The 15,729-nt window shown below is 25.2% G+C and overlaps 1 protein-coding gene across 1 annotated transcript; it reads left to right on the top strand.

Moving 5' to 3' along the window:
* The first annotated feature begins 4,235 nt into the window (after positions 1-4,235).
* LOC119689247 (medium-chain acyl-CoA ligase ACSF2, mitochondrial-like) lies at positions 4,236-15,452 on the top strand. The gene is made up of 4 exons (XM_038104037.1): positions 4,236-4,364; positions 13,160-14,503; positions 14,566-14,707; positions 15,188-15,452. Exons 1-4 carry the CDS (start codon positions 4,249-4,251, stop codon positions 15,416-15,418), a joined length of 1,833 nt encoding a protein of 610 aa, XP_037959965.1. The 5' UTR covers positions 4,236-4,248; the 3' UTR covers positions 15,419-15,452.
* Positions 15,453-15,729: the final 277 nt, after the last annotated feature.

Here is a 15,729-nt window from a genome sequence, read left to right on the forward strand (position 1 = left end):
TCATATTATTTAAAAGGTGTCCAAATATTGAAAGATCGTTTGACTCGCTGTGTCGAGCTAAGAGAGAGTTTAATATAGTCGCCATTTTTTCCAAAAAAAATTATTTTTTACTTCTTAAGCCGGGTATTTATCAATCCACCTAGTATATATTTGGTAGAAATATAAGGACAAAAAAAGATAACATGCAACAAAGGCACTTAATAAGGACAGAGCAGTTCTATGTCTGGAAGAAATCGAAACTGTTAAGTAAGCAGTCTTAGGTTATTTTAATGTTTAGAATAAATTTAAACTCATTTATCTTATCAATAGATCATCATTGGCACTGTAACCCTAATTTGCTTTTATATCAGTAAAAATTTTTTATTTATTTTATTGATAAAACCGTCTGAAACATTTTGCTTAAATTATTTTCACACATTCGGCTAGACTTCAAAACACGTTAGAAGATTTGATATCTAAGCCACTTAGAAATCCAAAAGAACTGCTGTGGGTTAGCTCGCCAACTCGTTGGAATACAAATGAGTAACTAGAAATTTTATTAAGCCAGACCAAATGGCTTTTTGCAGAATAACCCGCACACGTGTCTGACTAAATCATTATAGCCAAACAGTTTATAATTAAAATAAATAGAAAAATTATTATCGGTCATCACCGACTATAAAATACTACGTTAATAGGGTTATCATATATATATATATATATATATATATATATATATATAAATTACACTTAATTTGCGTTATTCAAATTCAAATAAAATAGTTTTTTAATTTTTGTTGTTTATTTATAACCAATCACTGCACTTAATGTGTTATTAATTAGAAGTAAGGCATAAACCACAGCTATATATAAATTAATGTAATCTTTGGAAATTGTTGGTTTTTCAAACTTAAACGTTATTATCAGAAAAAAGATTTTTATATATTTATATTAACCAGAGATTTTATTTTATTATAAATTTACTTTTTTTAACTAATTATACTTATGCTAATAATATTGGCTTCTTGTAAAATATTGCTGAAAAAAATATTAATGTAATTATATTCATATATTTTATTAAATATTAAATTATATTTTATTAAATATTAAATTATATTTTATTAATATTAATATTTTTATTAATACATATTTTAATTATAACATATATACTTATATTATATATATATATTTATATATTTATTTATTATTTATAATTATTTTTCAGATTTAATAAAATTTGTTTAATGCAATAAAATTAAAGAGAGAATAAAGAATATAAATTTATTTATACTTATAAAATTTATACGTTCTATATATTGTATTAGTAAAAGCATAAGCACATTTGTATTATTCTATACTGACTTATGTAGGGTAATTCCAACAATGTTCACATGTTCTGCACATGTAGGGTATCTTAAATGATAAACAATACACATATATATGTAAGATATACTTTAGAGGAAAATTTTAGGTAGCGAAATAGTAGCGTGTGTACATAACAAAAATAAAAAAATTACTGGGTTAATTTTTCAAGGGGGTTTTATAAATAATAATAATAATAAGTTTAAATAATAATATATGTTAGCTCAGTGCCTCTTCATTAAAATGAAAATACCTGTTTACTATCTAAATAAAAATAAGTATTTTAATAATATGTCCATATACCATATACTTTATAATTAATAATATAGACATATAAGAGAAATCATATATTATTATATTATATATTATTATTATTATTAAAGCTATTGTAAATATTTTAAATTAGTTTCATACGTGTATTCCAGGATTTTATTGCAGTGCAATTTAAAATACTTGATCATATATAATCTATATAGCATACCACAAAAAATTTAGTATCTGTAACAAATATAGAGCAGATCTGGTCTCTGCATATAATCAAGCATACATTCGAGTAGTCCTAGAGTATTATTATCATCTTTTAGATTTTTATGAGTCTCTCCATCATCACTGATTAAAATTGTTATTATTATTTCAATTATCAGCTCTAAATACTTTGAACTTATACGGTATAAGTTTGATTAATGTTGCTTATTGCTGGAACAATGAACAGATGGTCTTAAAACAGATGGTTTCACAATTTCTAGGTAATAGTAGTATTATAGCGTATATATGTATTTCAAAATATTGATATTTTAAACTTTTCGGTTGACTACGGTTGATTACGTTTTTCTTCTCTTTGCGTCTGCTTGGTTCTAGGCTTGTGTCTAAAGTAATGTAGGCATGCTTCATTAATGGTTCAATAAGTTTAAACAACGCTGAGAATTAATAAAGCACAATTACTTATCATTAAGTGACAGTGAAAGTGGTACACACTTTCTCCGTCATATTCATGCAAATATATCTCACATATTTTAATAACTTTTTTAAGTCATATCTATCTTTTAGCTTCAATTTAGAGTCTATTAAAGTAATTTATATGGACCAGACTATATAAGATGACTGATTATTGTAGATCAAAGTGTTTGGAAAACTTGTTCGATCAGTTTTTTCTTGCTCTTACGGTATTTCTAATTTTTCAACTTTAATATTAAATCAACATCTAAGAAAGTCCATTGTAGTTTATTAAATAATGATAGATATATCATCAAATTAAATATGACAAATGAGTTTCTTTTTAATTGCTTCAATCCAATAGTTGAGAGATACTATAATATAAAGCTCAATGTAATCTTTTGGGAGGTTTGTAATCTATTTAATGGGTTAGTATCATTGTAAAAGTTTGGTGTCTTATTCCTATATAATTCTTATACTTAGGGCATTCTAACAAAATCTGGAAATAGATAGTTTTGTACTGTTTTTATGTAAGGTGTGTTTTTTTTTTTAAACATCTTATTATATATAAATTATTTTTAGTAAATTAATGTTTTTTATTTAAAAAAATGTGTTTCAATTCTAAAAGCATCTGATAAAATAAAAAGCTGTGAATATTTAGAAAAAAATTTCTTACAAAATAATAGCAGACTTTAAAAATGTGATAATTGAAACTTAATAAACACTTAAAATCGAGTCGTCCAAATATAATCTCAGTTTACATGTCTTTCTTTACTGCAATTGGCTTTAGGGATATAATATGTATTCTGCACGATTCTATAAAGTTCTGTTCCAATGGGTAAAGAAATTTCGTGTCAAAATGGAATTAATTAGCTTAATTAGTTGGCTTAATAATGAAAAAAATATTAGCAACAAATTAATATATATATATATATGTTTTATAACTTGACCACAATATGAGTACTATATGTTTTGTCTGCTAAAATAATAAATAAAATTAATAATTAATTTTTAATTTGAAACAATGTTTTGATAATATTATCGATATGTATATCTAACTATAATACAATATCTAACTATTTTCATATATGAAATACAACAACCTTGATGATACAGCACAAATTAATATGCCAACGAATTGTAGGTAGGGTGTACGATACATTATTTATTCTAATAGCTGTGATTACTCTTTCATGTTAGCGTACAAAATATCAGTAACAATGCAGATATATTTTAATAAAATGCATTTATTTTTGATATACCAGTTAAATATAATTAAGCTTAGTTAAAAAAAAGATACACACGAACCGTTTTTACTTTGAAAATCAGACTTGAGCATTTATACGAGTATCAAGGCGGGTTCAATAGTGATGGGACCCCTCACTGATACGTCTCTGTCTGCCTATTAATAAAAAAATTTGTTCAAGTGTGTATTTAAAAAAACCAAAAAATCTATTTACAAAAAAACATATGCGTTCCATACTTTACTAGTTTTGAGTATATACAATCAATGATATGATTTAGTATGAGCAGCTCTCAGATATTCTGTGGGAAAGTAAATTATTAACAATAATATAAAAATGTGTCTCGATTTCGAATAAGGTAATTCTCTCAGACTTGCTGAATTGTTAATCAATCATAATTTGGGCGTTGAAGTCGTACGATCTTAGAACAAATAAATTCATTCGTAAATATTGTTAGTAAATAATTTAATTTACTACTTTCAATTTATTTGAATAAGGATATATTCAATTAAAAATTAATGGAAGTGAAGGATATTGTTAGGAGTTAAAAAGAGTAACTACTCTCCTTAATTTAACGTATGCATTTATATTTGGCTGTGATAATTTCATATTAAGAATTTTTAATTGAAACTCGAAACGTATTTTTGTGATAAATAAGATAAAATATTTCGAAAAAATAAAAATATTATTAATTTTAATTAAAAAAAATAAAATTGATAAAAGTAATTAAATGAATAGTATAATAAAAAATAAAATGTTTAACAAACAAATAAAAAGTCTATCAAAGCACTTGTTTCGAAAATATGGTCTTCGAAGTGCCAACCCGACAATTCAATTGATGCGATGGTGAGTGTGTTAAGGAGTATCCTTTTATTAATTCTATTTAAATTTGAAAATAAAAGAATTTTATTTAAAAAAAATTTTAAAAAATAATTAATAAAGAAATACTTAGCATAAATCTGTGAAAAATTTTTTAGTATAAAAAAGTTGAATAGCAAAATATTACTTTGGAACTGGCCATAGAAATATTCAGATAATGAGATACATTTATTGTCGTACTTATTATTTAATTAAAATATTTATAATAACATTACTTATATACTAATTAATAATAATTTGGATTAAAATATATATTTTGTAAATGTTTTGAATTTTATATACTTGACAAGGAACACAAAATCATGTTTAACAAATATATACACACGTATTCTTATAAATTAATGTTTGTACAAAAAGTATTCGGCGTTTTTTTTTAGATGCTTGATTTTAAAGCGCAATACCTTTGATGTATAGTAATTGTTTGATATATGACAATTAAATTGATTACTAGAGAATATTTTATTAAGATTAAAATCTTGTATTAAAAATGAAGCAAAGAGTATTAAAAAAAAAATGCATTCATTTTACAATTCGGCAACAAATATCAAATATAGGAAATATGTGGAACGCGGTACAGTTTTATAAAAATATATTCATAGTAAAGTAAAATTTGATTAATATATAAAATAGGCTTTTTGTTCTTATCAGGTTATAACGGCTGATGAGGTATTTGAATATATATAGGGCAAAGGTATACTAATGCAATTTCCTATATGGAAATGGTTCTCATGTTTTCGGTTTGAAGATTTATATATTAAGTAGGCTTCTTGTTCTTATCAGCCTATCACGGCTTAGTTACATGAGTGTATATATATATATATATATATATATATATATATATATATATGGCAAAGACACACTAATGCAATTCCTTAGAAGGAAATGGTTCCTATGCCTTAGCATGGAAAATAAAAAATGAAATATTATCCCCAAATCTATTAGTTTGTCGCCGTTTAAAAATTTATGTATGCAGTTCGAGAAAATCGGCATGTGAGCTTTGATAGATATTTAATGGATTTATTTTCCATTTGCGAATCAGTGTTGAAACAGCATATTGAGGCTTTTTCGAAGCGTATAATAAAAGGTGCTGAAATATAATACATAATATTTTACATATATGAAAACTATTCTATTTAAAAGAGTATGACGAGCGTTAAAGCTGATATTAAGAACTGTCAATTGTTTGATGGAATCGCAAAAGTATCATCTACTGCAAGAAATTATCGTTTGGCCAAACTGATGATTTTAAATTATAAGTTCCCCGAACTAAAACTTTTATTAACTTTTAAAATTGAGCATCCAATGAAATAAATGGTCAATACAAAAATATGACTCTGGAGAAATCTCTAGAGTGTTATAGTTTCTATTTCTACATCTAAGCACGCAATAGAAACGAACGTGTTATAATGTAAGAGAATAATGTATATGTATATATTAAAAGCAATTAAAACGTGTTTAGACCTGTTCTTATGAATAATTACTTTTAATTTTATTGCTTAGAGGGTCATAATTTTTTATCACAAAAATATTTTAGTATTTAATATGTACTATATATTAAATATTTATATTTCCATATACAGATATACATACTAACATATATATCGTGTTTCTTTCATTAATAAATTGCAATGAATGACGGACATTATTCCGTAATCACTAAGAGACGAAAAAAAATCGTATGAATAGGTCCATACAGGCAACAAAGAAAAGTAGACCCTTAACAACCTGCATTTAAATTTTAAAGTGAATTACCTGACGTTTTTAGAACAGAAACTAACAAATTAAAATATAATTTGAGAGTACTTATAAATAAAGTTTTTTGTTTTTGCTGAAAGCGTAATGGCAACTCAACTCAGACGTCGGCCCTTACAGCCGGTAAACGTTTTATGTTAGATGATATAATAGAAACGAACAATAAAAATTAGCATACCCTGTATAGAAATATAAATTTGAAATATATTACAACTCTTACTGATAAGATACAATAGATTATATTACTAAGTTATGTCATTATTTTATTGAAATATTTGAAATGCCTCTATTAAAAAGGGGTACTTCAGAAGGGCTTTGACCTTGAACTTTCTAATTAAACTTTCATAAGTATTGTTGAGTATGTTGTGAATTAAATTACCTTGATTTAGGTATATTTTTGAAATCGCATTTTATAGATTACAATAGAATACGTCTAAGCAAAAATGTAAACAATAATATATTCATATAATATTTTATTCAATGAATTAAAAAAAAAAAGTGTTATGTTAATATGTTTATATTACTATATACATTTAATTATACATTATATGTAAACTAATATATATAATAACCAAAATTGGATATTTGAACTTTATTTACATATTTAAAATCTCAGCATTTTAAAATATTTTTCTATTACGTTTACACTTAGACTTACCGAACCTCTTTAGCATATTTTCATATAGATTTTGTATCGATTTTGTATGAAAAATAACACATTTTGCTGAATATTTTGAGTTAAGACCAATAATCTAAACACAGCAGTAAATAGATTTTTTAATTGTAATTGGATATATATTAATTCTTATTTATTAATATCATTGGATGGTGTTATGTATATATAAATTATATAAATTGATTATATTTAAATATTTCATAAAATTACATCCTACACAAATATAAATATTGCTAGCAATAATAATATAATATTATTACAAAATAAAAAATAATTTATTTAATGAGAGATTTTTTTTGAATATATTTTATTATTAAATTAATAATAATATTAATAATGAAATATATTTCCACTAATATCTATTTGAATATGAATAATATATTAATATTATTAATATTATATTAATATATATTAATAAATATTAATAAGTATATTAATTAAAAAATGTAAGTTCTATGACAAGAAATCCATTTCTCGTAGAAAATGCGTTAAAAGCTATTAATAAATATGCAAAAAATCTATAAATATTTAAAATTAAAAAATTTAAACACCAATTAAATGTTTTATGAAAACTATTTAATATAAAAAATTTTTCCATAAAATATTATAACTCTTAATTTTTTTATATACAATTATTTACAAACATATATATATATAATTATAACACAGCTCTTAATTTTTTATATACAATTATATACAAGCATATATATATACATATATAATTATAATATAAATAAACTTTGATAATGTGATAAAAATATTAAAGTATTATAACTTGTTAGTAAACAATATTTTTTTTAAATTATTCAATAATGTATTTTATCATGGAAAATTATAAAAATATACTTTATCTATAATTGAATGTCAAGTCTAAATCAAGTACAAGTGTATTTAAAGTAGTAACACTTAAACACTAATATACTCTTTAGAAGCAAAGAATTATAGCAGCTCTCTCTCTCTTCTCTAATATAACATTTTTCAATGATAGTCACGCATATATCAGATCAAAACTAGTTCTATATTGTGTTCAATCTCCGCACGAGTTCAGGCGACACCAGTATCATTATTATACTGGGACATCATGATCATAACAACTGTATACCAGACAAAGCCATTCTACATCACCTATTCTTCAGCTATATACATACTAATCAATATATGAAAATCTATAATATACTGTTCGTTTTTAAAAAAACTGTCTATCTATCTGTCAATATATTTGTCAATGTATCTATCTAGCATTATCAGACAGATAAAATAGCATTCGACTGAAGTCGGCAATATACGTATTATCTCCTTTTTAATCGGTTATTACCTTATAGACCTTATAGGTATGCAGAATAATTTTAATTTTAACCTAACAAATTTTGCTGTCTCTGCTAAGAGAAAAAAGAAAGTTCGTTATGCTCTCACCAATTCTACAGATTTACAACCCTTGCAAGAAGCAAGTCCACATTTCTTGTAAAAACAAAAATTTTTTAAAGCCACAATAGAAACTCTTGAATTAGTAGTATATGTAGAACAGATATTTTGTTTTCATATGTGTAGGAATAGTAAATAACTACGAAACTTATCTTTAAATCGAATTTATAATATTAGAAAGCTATATTCTTTAAACTAAAACTATAAATATATTTTAATAATCAATCTAATAAAAATTATTAATTAATTTTTTTATAACAAAATCATTTGATCTGTTCCAAAATCTAAGCATTATTATTATTATTTGCTTTCATCTAAGCAAATAATAATGGCACTAATAAAATTAATTTAAACTCATAAAAAAAGTGATGTAATAAACTTTTTCAGATTTTTTGAATAAAATCATTTCATTTCAATATAATATTAGATAAGTTTGTTTATTATGTGAGCAGATGAGTATTTTCATATAAAGAAAATTTTCATACAAATGCACAGACACAAACAAATTTTTATAATAGACAAAACAACATCACTGTTGTTGCAAAATTGTTTTTTTTTCTTCTGATTCTTGTATAGTTGTAAATATTTTCTGTATGATTATATCATATTATGAAATAAAAAAATTAAATCAAAATGTCTCGTAAGGCTGGAAAATTCTAAAGAAACCTTTATATAAACATTTTTAACTTTGAAAGCACCTCCTAAGAGGCGCTTTTAGTGGGTTGAAATCTTATGCTATGGCTTTCTATGCTTTCCACCTATTGCAAAAAAAAAACAATTTATGTACAAACAAAATAAATTCAAATGAAATATGTTAAAAAATTAACATATAGTAAATATTTAGTGTCTATAAAATCTTCTATATTATACCCAAAAATCTATATTATGAATCGTCTATACTATTCTATAGATGTGTAGTTCGATAGTTCAAATATAAGTCTTTTTTAGTATTAAATATACTAAACTTACAATATATATTACATATATACAATATTTTAGTATCAAATGTGATATTTATATACAGATATAGTTATATATATATGATAGTTATATATATATATGATGTTTGTTTTATTGATAACTGTAATAAATGTTGATAATGTTTCCCTAACTACTAAGAGACCGAAAAAATTGTAAGAAAGAAGAGTGATTTCTGTGATTTTCACGACTCTTCTATAAACAGAATGCCGGAATATCGAAAATATAGTATAATTTTTCATTAGTTTAGAAAAATTAAAAAATTCTTACTGGTACATCTCAATTATTATTATTTCACTGTTAAGTGTCAAGGGACTTAATAGAAGCATATAGCGGAAAAATTATTAATCTATCTGTTAATCTGTTGAGCAAGGTTCTTATTGCAATCTCTTTTTACGATCAATATTGCGAATATTTTGTGTGAATAGATTATAATCAAATACTATGATAGTGACCACCAGGTCTACTAAATCTTTTAGCTATACCTTGTCTACGCAATACATGATATTGTATTGTGTACCAGGTTATTTCATATCTAAGATATATGTAAATCTTGTAATGTGGTTTTATTTATTTTACATTATTGCCATATTTAATATAATCTCTATATAAATACCATATATATTTAAAGATAAAATATGCTATATAAAAATATTCAAATTCAAATTTTGTTTATTTTGAATTAAATGGGTTTATTTTTTATAAACTTCTGAGGCAATTATTATTTGTGGAGATAAAAACAAACTTTAAATAATTTCATGATAACCAAGTTTATCTTAAAAAAATTATCAGTATTCATTTATTAATTTATTATGCATTGCTTAAAATATTTTAATTGTTCAGATAAAATTTTATTGGCTTTTGTTTAAACTTAGAAATGATCAATATTCTTTTCGTTATCTTTGTAAGAAACAGATTTTGATTTTTAATAAACTAATTATAATACAGCTGATATATATAATTAAATAATTATATAATTATTTAAGTTCATGTTTCTAATAATTATTTTTTATTTTTTGACCTTCAACTGAAAAAACAGAATCTTTAATTTAATTTAAAATATTTCAGAGTTGAGCAAATTATTTTCTCTTACATGTGTAAGTAAAGTTATTTAAATATTAATTAAGCAAAGTTTTTGAAATAATTAATTAATAAATTCATTGAATTTTATTTACATAAATGACCTTAACACTAATATGCTATAAATATTTTAAGTCGAAACATGATACTGAGTTTACACATATACATATTATTATAGAATATTCAAAGAATAATAGTTAAGTTTTAAAAAAAATCTTATTCTGTTCACTAGTAATATTAAAATAATTCAATAATTATTCAATAATTATATATATTTTCTCAAACATTATTCTTAATCTGTAAATTTGATTTATTATTATACATTGTATTTAATTTTTATATAAGTGAATAATAAATAAATTTAAAAATCATATAATAGGATCGTGAAAAAAAATATATTATACTAAAATACAATATGTAAGTCATATTAAAAAATTATAATATATATAAAATATACATACACAAAAATTTAATTTACATTTAAATTAATTAACAAAGAAAAAATGCTATAAAAAATAATGAACTTTTTCAAAAACGACAATTGAAATAACTGAAAAAAAGCAGGAAATGTACATTTCTCTAGTTGAGAATAGTTGTCCTTTTCAGACATGTGTTGTCCTTGACGGCGCCAAGAAATCTCCGCTAGCCAGCTTGACCAGAGGCTAACTATTGCTAATAGATTCTATCAAATATTTCAAATTATTTGATAGTTATTCCTTTTACTGAAAATGTGGACATTATCGCGTTGTCTACCAGTATAGTAGAGACCGGGTCAATAACCTTTAAAGTTAAAGTGTTTTAATTCATTCGTACGTTAGTTACGAAACTAAGTCAGCTTAGTTTCTGAATTCCGTCATTGTTGTGAAATAGCTGATCGTTTCGTCTGATTCAATATTCGTTACCAAACATACGTGGTCATAGATTTCATAAAAAATTTGGTCTTTAGTGTTCCAAATGTCTTTTCATAGGTCTTCGTTATTGTCCATTATTTTATATCATTTAGCTTGATGAACATGATAATAAATTTGTAGATCGTGGTTCTTATTTTTAGAGAGAGAACTTAATTTTTAATTTGTATACTTAGAATAAAGTAGCATCTTTTGGCAAGAGTTATCTTTTCAATTGTACATTTTTTTTATAATTTCTATTAAACTCCATAGTCAAACTGTAGTGTCTGGGAAATCGAAATTCCACCAAATATTTCTTAAGTGTCACTTGCTCAATGAATTAGAATGCACTCATATTTATACAGTTTATATAGAATATAAAGTTTGCAACGTAGTGAACGTTGTAAATATTAAGTAAAAAAAATTCACTCCCACATGGGTGTGTGCATTTATTTATTTATTTATTTAATCATAAGAATGTGCAATTTATTCGATGTAATCATAATATAATTAAACAAACTATTGTTAAACATCTTGAATATATATTTAAAAAAAATTTTTTTTGTTTGTAAGAATATACAGTCAAATTTATGATCTCAATGACCGCTGATAATTTTGATGTTCATAGCACATTATGCTGAGTAGTAATAACGATAATAATAAAAATAAAATGTTAAAAAATATATTATTATCAGTCAAAGACAATTATTTGCATTTTTGAAAATATAATAATATTTTTTTTTAATTTACATATTATATATACAATCTATATAGTTAAATGCAAGTCATGCTTAAATGTATTTTATTTAGACTAATTAATTGATCAAGTAATGATGACTATATTTTTTTTTAAGTCTATTTGTTGTATTAATCATTATTTTATTATTTTTAAGTTTATTACAAAGCATTCAGAAATCACAAAATATTTTTTATTAATACTAAACACACTGCAAAAAAGTAATTCTTTCTAAGTAAAACATTTTTTATATATCGATTTTAAATTTCGTAAATATTTTTTTTTAACCATTCATAATTAATAAGCAATAAGTAATTGCTAAATGGAATAGTTTAATCAGTGCTATTTATTCTTCTTCTCTACTAGATCCCTTTTTTTGCCCTTGCGGTGTTGGGCTGGCCTCCTAAAAATTCTTTTATTATTTTAACTTCTGCTCTATTGTTGTGATTTTGCCATTACTTAGCCTTTTCTAATCGCTGGTATCTTTTCTTTTTTTGAAAGTTTTGAGCCCCGCATAGGTTTCTTTATTGCTAGTTTAACTTCTAAAGATTTCAATTTTCAAATTTAAATTGGATATATAAATACCAAATATATCTAAATCAAACAGGAACGCTAATTACTGGACTCGAGTTAGGTTAGTCTAGGCAGTTAAGAAAACACTGTTTTCTTTTTAGGGAATTCTTGGTTCCAGAGAGTGGTCAACTTTGCAGAGGACTGAATCTTCAAAATATCACAATGGTGTAGTAAAAGTTTATAGTACATTACAGAGATAAGCACACTAAAAATAACTTTGACGGAAAGGATTGTAAAAGATTTCGACTGACATTTAAGTCGCTAGTAGATACTTGTCAATGGATGTAGGTTCAGCCATGAAGTAGACAGTTTTATTAAATTCAAAATCGTAGATATAAAAATGTCGGATAAATTGCTTCTAGTAAATTTGTTTGATTTGGTAGTTCTGATGAAAGACGTTTTTTACAGTTAAATATGCCTAAATGTTACATTCGAGATTGCACATTTAATGTAGGCCACCACAAATCAGATATGATAACTACCAATATGAAATAATATTCTACCATCATATACCTATGTTGATATGGTTTGTTTGGAATGCACATACACATAAAGTAATAAACTGATTATGTCTAGATGTCTATTGTATATATTATACTTTATTTATTACTTCAGAAAATCATATAATTATATATGAAATGTTTTTCATCTATTTTAGTTTATCATCGGTGCATATAAAACCAAGCTATGCGCAGACATCTGAAGCTTATGCCAAACCAAGTTACATACATAATCCCGGAAAAGACGCTTTAATTTATCACGCTATAGGCCAAGAGCTTGAACGTGCGGTTAGTATTTATGGTAGTAATGAGGCTATTGTTTCCTGTCATGAGAATAAACGGCACACATTCCGCACTCTACTTGACAATGTCGATAGGGTTGCAGCAGGCTTCTTAAAAATGGGCCTTAAACGGGGTGATCACGTTGGTATTTGGGGTCCCAACAGTATGCAATGGTATTTGACTATGCTTGGTGCAGCTAGAGCAGGACTTATTTCGGTTGGATTAAATCCTGCATTCCAAGCACCTGAAATTGATTACTGCTTGAAGAAAGTCAATGTGAAGGCAGTTGTAATTCCCGAAACATATAAGACACAAAATTTTTATGAAATACTTAAAAGCATTTGCCCAGAGCTACCACATAGTGAAGCTGGTAAAATTAAAAGTCAAAATCTACCACATTTACAAGCCGTCATTATTGAAGGTAAAACAAAATTGAAAGGAGCCTTCAGCTTTGATGAAATATTAGATTTGCCCTCAACTTCGGAACAACAACAGATTTCTACACTTCAAAAATTAATAATGCCTTGCTCACCATGTAATGTGCAATTTACATCGGGTACAACTGGACAACCCAAGGCGGCCACTTTAACGCACTACAACTTCGTAAATAATGGCATACACATCGGTAATCGAAATAAATTGGAAAATGCACGTATTTGTGTACAAGTACCTTTATTCCATGCCTTTGGAGTAGTTATTAGCATAATGGCAGCTCTTAGCAAAGGCGCAACATTGGTAATGCCTGCAGCTGGTTTTAATCCTGAAGAGTCATTACGTGCAGTTATAAAAGAAAAATGTACTGTGATACATGGCACGCCCACAATGTATGTTGATCTCATAAAGAAACAAAGTGAACTAAAATTGCCTTTAAATACACTTAAAATGGCAGTCACTGGAGGTGCTATTTGTTCCCCACAATTATTCCTAAACATAAAAAATGAGCTTGGTGTGGAACAGGTGCGTACGGTTTTTGGTATGACTGAATGCTCAGCAGTTATATTCCAGTCACGAGAAGGTGACACTATGGAACAAGTCCTAAACACTGTTGGCTATATACAGGATCATGTAGAGGCCAAAGTTATTGATAAAGAAGGTCATACTGTGCCATTTGGAGAGCCCGGTGAATTATGTGTAAGGGGTTATGTTACAATGTTGGGATATCATGGCGAAGAGGGAAAAACCAAAGAAGTGCTAGGTCCTTGCAAATGGTTACGTACAGGGTAAAAGAAAAATCTCTTTAATTATTGAATGTTTTAATCTATAAGAATATTTTAATTTTTAGAGATCAATTTGTGCTACAGGAAGATGGATATGGCCGCATTGTGGGACGCTTGAAAGAAATGATTATACGTGGTGGAGAAAATATATTCCCGAAAGAAGTAGAAGATTTTCTTAATACTCATCCACAGATTATTGAAAATCATGTAAGTTTCATTTAAGAAATTATACATATTTTTATATTCTATAGGTTTGCTAGTTGTTTGAAATTTTTGGTTAAATAAAAAGTCTATTTTTAATGTTAAATAATTCTAACTTTAGCAGTATTTTTTGATCAGTTTAAAAGTGAGAGATATGGTAAATTAAAGTAAAGCATCGAATAGTCGAGAATAAATAAGTTAATATCTCTAGGAATAAACCATATATAATTTCAACTTATTAAAAAAAATAAGTTTTTAAAAATAATATAAAAGTCTTGAATCCAATTTTGATCAAACCATTTTGTAGATCTATATGGTATATACATATATATAAAGAAGATAGGATAAGTCATTTGTCGAATTTTTAAGAAAATCTACAATCCGTTTTAAAAAAAATATTGGAAATAATGAAGTATTGAATAGTGTACATTTTTCAAATACAGATAATCATTTAGTTAATATAAACCTTTTTCATTTACATTCCAGGTAATTGGTGTACCAGATGAGCGTATGGGTGAAGAGCTCTGCGTATTTGTCCGCTTAGAAGATGGAGTAGAAAATTTAACACGTAAGGAATTGAAAGAATATTGCAAAGGGAAGTTATCACACTATAAGGTGCCACGATATGTTGTACCAGTGAAAGAGTTTCCAAAAACTACATCCGGAAAAATACAAAAATTCAAACTTCTAGAATTATTTAAACAGTTAAATGCTTAGTATTTCTACTTTATAAAAAAAACATTATTTGTTCTAAAATAAAATAAAATAAAATATTTTATACTATTAAATAAATGTAAAAAAAACAGATACACAGAGGCATTTTCTTAAATTTTAAGTAAGAAATTATAAGAAATGTATACTAATTTTATTATTAAGGTCGTGTGCGAGTTCGAGTAAATTGATGGTAAATTGTGAGAAATAGTAAATTATGTCGGTATAGCAGCGAATGTTGGAATTTATTATAATTTCGAGTAGGGTAAATTAGATAAAAATTAGGTAAATCAGGTTTTACCATTGTAAAAATTTTA

Source organism: Teleopsis dalmanni, chromosome X (genome assembly GCF_002237135.1).
Source record: "Teleopsis dalmanni isolate 2A chromosome X, ASM223713v2, whole genome shotgun sequence".
Classification (NCBI taxonomy): domain Eukaryota; kingdom Metazoa; phylum Arthropoda; class Insecta; order Diptera; family Diopsidae; genus Teleopsis; species Teleopsis dalmanni.

Bases quoted from the DNA above. Each gene is read 5' to 3' on its own strand.
- LOC119689247 (XM_038104037.1), top strand. From the start codon at position 4,249: ATGAATAGTATAATAAAAAATAAAATGTTTAACAAACAAATAAAAAGT. The intron at 4,365-13,159 runs GTGAGTGTGTTA...CATCTATTTTAG, and splicing joins ACAATTCAATTGATGCGATG to TTTATCATCGGTGCATATAA. The intron at 14,504-14,565 runs GTAAAAGAAAAA...TTTAATTTTTAG, and splicing joins TGCAAATGGTTACGTACAGG to AGATCAATTTGTGCTACAGG.